General features: G+C 49.2%; 1 protein-coding gene across 50 annotated transcripts in view; it reads right to left on the reverse strand.

Annotated features, from left to right (window-relative positions):
• Madd (MAP kinase activating death domain) overlaps positions 1-4,104 on the reverse strand; it is a 41,961-nt gene extending 37,857 nt beyond the window's left edge. For 44 of the 50 annotated variants that reach the window (XM_041637694.1, XM_041637704.1, XM_041637686.1 and 41 more), the window contains exons 1-2: positions 3,900-4,103; positions 210-352 (exon numbers count right to left, since the gene is read on the reverse strand). In XM_041637694.1, the coding sequence (XP_041493628.1) occupies positions 210-268 (59 nt within the window). In that variant the 5' untranslated portion in view covers positions 269-352; positions 3,900-4,103. Of the gene's footprint in view, positions 1-209; positions 353-3,899 lie in introns of all 50 variants that reach the window. The other 6 variants (XM_041637702.1, XM_041637695.1, XM_041637692.1 and 3 more) reach the window with 2 other exon arrangements.
• Between the last annotated feature and the right edge of the window lie 923 nt (positions 4,105-5,027).

Below are 5,027 nucleotides of genomic sequence, written 5' to 3' on the forward strand. Positions count from 1 at the left end.
GAGTGCTGGGATTAAAGGTGTGCGCCACCATCGCCCGGCCAAGACTAATATTCTTACACCACCTAAATGTATGACTTTCCCTACCAACATCAATGTTCCCATCAGGGAATAACAATGGGAAGAATAAGATATGCAAAGCAACATGAAAATAAGGTCAGGACATTGTGGCCACCCCAGAAAACAAGAAAATTATCAGTCTTCTTGGTTACCTTGCCCCTACGATCACTAAATAATCAAGTAATCGAGGGCAGAACTTCTTTTGCACCATGGTTCCAATTTATCAGTTCATTGCAGAGAAACTTCGGGGCACTGGGCGAGAAGTCAGCGTTCCCAGGAGGAATTCTGATATAATCTGAAAATCCAACAGGGGAAAAGTACTGAGAAACATACCCATCTAGGCCTAAGGAAACCATCCTCTCAGTTCCATCCCAGCCAGGGCACTCAGGATAGAATCTGGCACTGGCGTGGACTGGTGGCCGTCTAGGTTTATGGGCGCCTAGAGTCAGATTTCAGGTAGAACAGGGTTGAGGGATATAGCTTACTGGTTGAGCTAAGACTGTACAAGGCCCCAGTTTCCATCTTTAGCAGCACAGAAAGGAGAAGGCAGAGCTGTAGGAATAGGCTCAGCACTGCTAACGAGCTCATCTCCAGCCTCGTTCCTGGGGCTCTGCTTCTGGAAACCAGACCTAGACAGTCTAATCTAGACTGAATAATTATGATAACAGGAGTCGCTGTCAGGACTACTCCAGCGATCAAGCCAAACCAGACTCTGAACAGCACTAATCTGCGCTTTTACATCTAGATGGAAACCAAATTATTCTGTCTCACTAAGCGGCTTTCATCTTGATGTGGAACTATCATATAGACTTTTCAGTTAATTGCACTCAGACAGTAACAGCAGCTGGATCTCTAGGTCACATGAAGACCAGCTATGTCTCAACTACATCATCTCTAACCAGTTTTTTTTCCTGGTTTTCTCTGTAGCTTTGAACTAACTCTTGTAGACCAGGCTGGCCTCGAACTCATAGAGATCCACCTGCTTCTGCCTCCTGAGTACTGGGATTAAAGGCCACCACTGCCCGGCCTAACCAGTTTTCCCAGTACAAGCTAGAAAAGGGGCCCCAGTAACTGCTATTACCTCTGCCCTTGGTGCTGAACCAATAGCTCTTGTCTAGTTTGGTTTTGGGATTTGAAAGTAAAACATGTTCCCAGGAGTCTATCTCACAGAGATTATGAGTTAGGGACTGAAAATACTAGGTCTTCTCCAAGTACAGAGAAGGTGTGCAGGAAAATTTCTAAACATATTAAAAATTAATTATTACCTAGAGCCAGAGAAATGGTTCAGCAGTTACGACCACTCCTGTCTCTTCCCAGGCAGCTGTCTATGACATATATTTCTAAATAAAATGTTTTCCTCCCAGATTTCGCTTCTATGGCTACACTGAGACCATGTTCACTGTATGCATGCATATGTGTACACACAATCCTGTTACACTACTACACACAATCCTGTTACACTACTACACACAATCCTGTTACACTACGACACACACAATCCTGTTACACTACTACACACAATCCTGTTACACTACTACACACAATCCTGTTACACTACTACACACAATCCTGTTATACTACTACACACACAATCCTGTTACACTACGACACACAATCCTGTTACACTACTACACACACAATCCTGTTATACTACGACACACAATCCTGTTACACTACGACACACAATCCTGTTACACTACTACACACAAGCCTGTTACACTACTACACACAAGCCTGTTACACTACTACACACACAATCCTGTTACACTACTACACACACAATCCTGTTACACTACTACACACAAGCCTGTTACACTACTACACACACAATCCTGTTACACTACTACACACACAATCCTGTTACACTACTACACACACAATCCTGTTACACTACTACACACACAATCCTGTTACACTACTACACACACCTAAACACATTCCACTTCATTTGATGTGTCCACTCCCATACTGCAGACACGAACATTACCTGTAATACTGAGGGCACATTTGATTTAGGTAGTGAGTTCTTTTGACCTCTTCTAGCCATAAACAAAATCTATTTACAATACCTCTCGTGTCCTCAAAATACTGTTCCTTTTTCCCCCTTGCTCTCAATAGAGGACCCATAGGTAATAGGATTCAGTTTTGTCTCCATAGCGACTCTGACTCCAAGCACTATTTATAGAAGAGCCCCTCCCCTGCTTGGTGACCGAACAGTGTGCTAGCGGCTAATACTCCAAAGTTAGCCAAGGCCCATAGCACTTCATTCTTCCTAACCCTGGAGACTCCTATACCCTTGGCAGCACCTATAGGATCAGGTTATCTTCACTTTGGCATTTGTTTGCTTTCTTAAATCCCACTAGCAGCTTTTAAGAGGAATCGCTCTTCACACCAAGTTCCTGAGCATGCCACATGCTCAGTCATTTCTGGGGTTCATCACTCTTAATAACCCCAACTACCATGCTCATTGCCATGAGCTTACTGCAGAAGTGGGTCACCCCGATAGAGCGGCGTGCCCCTTCTCCTAAGAAAAATGAAAGAGAAAAACGGAGCTATGAAATGGGATAAAGGCAAAAGTCATGTGTTCTATATAGAAATATCTAGCTATCAACAAGACCCATATACGGCACCTTATCACAAAACAGAATTTGTAGGACCTGAGTTGTAGGCTGTCTTTGAATGAAGGTTTATACTGAAAACCAGAAACAGCATCCTCTAGCTAAAATCCCAAAGGTGGTGTAGAAGTTTTCTCCTACTAGTAAGTTAGTTACAGGGGCCTTTCCAGTATTGGTGAGATAAAGCCCCTCTCCCAACGCACTCCAGTTACCGTATTCTACTCCTTCGTCTCCTTCCAGAGCTGACTTTAGATACTCAGGCTACAGAGATAACCAAGGCTGTTTTCCTTCTCTGCCTTCCCCACAGACGTTAAATCCTCTAATGCCACCTATAACTCATGCAGTCTTCATAACCAGCCAGAATCGGACTCTGCCTCTTGTTTCAATTTTATTTACTGAGGTGGAGCTCCTTGCCTGTCCCACTGTAGTCCAAATTTCTAAATGTATTCCTTTTTGCTATAATCCTACATCACCACCACGTCTGGAAACCACGGATCTTGTGGTAATCTGTCTTTTCAGCCTACAATGGCCATGCCACCAACCCTGTGGGTTCATCCCTCAGTTGAGGCAGGAACTCGACCCAAGGACGATATGACATCTTCGCTGACGTGAGCATGAAGGGAGGCTTCCTCCCCTTCCTCCTCCTCCCCAGGCAGTGACCTTGCAAGCTCATCAGCAGACTGGTCCAGCGTGGGGGAGAACTGGTGCAATGAAGCCAGCGATGGTTAGGACAGAGGAAGGAGGAGAGGAGAGCACGAGGAAGAACTGAACTGCCGGGGAACGGAGGGAGCAGTTGCAGAAAGATTAAATGGTGTGCCTGGTCTTCAGCAAGTCAATACTGAAGGACAAAATGTAAATATATATGTATATATTAGAGAATCAAACGTGGTTCTTCAAACGCTAATCAAAAATAAGGCGTGCGCACGCACGCGCACACGCGCCAGGCGCTGGCGCCTTCCTCGGGCCCGGGGCTGGACAGCTCCTCGCCCCCACCCCGGAACCCGGCGGGCGAGCGGGCGAGCGGCGGCGCTCAGCGCGAGCCCAGCCCTGGGCACCTGGGCACCTGGGCAGCGCGGGCGCCCCGCCTGGACCCCGCGGCACTTTCTCCGCAGGCTCCACGCCCCCTCGCTCGCTCCTTCTGGGCCGCCTCACAGACCCGTTCCTCCGGCAGTCGCCGGTTCCTCTCAAAGCCCCACGCAGGGCTCCCCACGTCGCGCGCTCCCCTACCTCCCAGCTCAGAGGAACATGTCGGGCCCGCCTGCCGCCTCCCGGCTTCCGAGCCCAGCGCCACGGCGAGCAGGCGCCAGTTCCGCGTCCGCACCGGGGGTGCGACCCACTCAGACCTGCTGCGGGAAGCGGGCGGCTGAGGGGCCCGGGCCGTACCATTCGCCGCGGGGAACAGGGCTGCACCAAACCGAGCGGCTACGCACACCTACCGCCGTGGGAGTGGGAACGCGATGGGAGGCACTGGGCTAGCCCAGTGCCGGTAGGTGCCAAGGGGAGGACCCAAAGGAATACATTTTCTTTTGATTACTCAAACGGTTTTTAATTCTACTTGGATATAGAGCCCGTCTTGACGAAACAGTGTTTAATATGAAAATACTTCGTAAGATAAACTGCCCCTAAGACTTTCTGACAGTTTCTTCAAACCTCATCTGGCTCCCCCTGCACGCTGTTTGGACGTGCCCAGCCGGCCCGGCAGGAAAGCCAACTAGAAGGCCGGTGGACTCAACCAATTCTGGATGGCGGGGACGCTCGGGGCTGACGCTGCCAGGGCAGCACCTACACCAAGGTAGGGAAACGAGAACGGTGACGCGAGGCCCGCTGGGAAATGGAGTCCAGTCCTTTTGACAACTCAAACCCTGGTCATCCTCCACCGAGCCTCCAGGGACTTTTCTTTGAGTCCCCCGGGCCCAGAAACCGAAGGGAAGGATTACCCGGCCCTGAGTCTTTAAAGCTGTCCTCCTTTTTCAGATGCCAATGTTAAAAGTGCACACACACACACGAAGTGTACCGCTAAGTTACTGCTCCCCCCCCCCCCCCAGTAAGAGCACCTGCTCCTACCTGGATAATTAAAGGGGAAGGTGCACCTAAGCCCAAGCACTTCTCTTACGCCGTGGACCTAGTGAACAGAAAATGTCATCTGTGATTTGCCCCTCTGCTGAGTCTGGAGGCAGATCCTAATGGACACAGGTTCCTCCTCCACAGCACTCCCGCCCAGATCCAGAAATTTATTTCCCTAGTTCTGTATTCATCTTGGCCTTCCTGTTCCATGTGCCTGTTGTTGAAGCAGCCAGGCTGCAGAGTGATAGTGGAGAATTTCTTTGGGGCCCTATGGGGGAAAACAGGAAGTGG

The sequence above is a fragment of the Microtus oregoni genome, unplaced genomic scaffold, assembly GCF_018167655.1.
Source record: "Microtus oregoni isolate MIOR12 unplaced genomic scaffold, Mior012 000053F_ref0000044, whole genome shotgun sequence".
NCBI lineage: Eukaryota > Metazoa > Chordata > Mammalia > Rodentia > Cricetidae > Microtus > Microtus oregoni.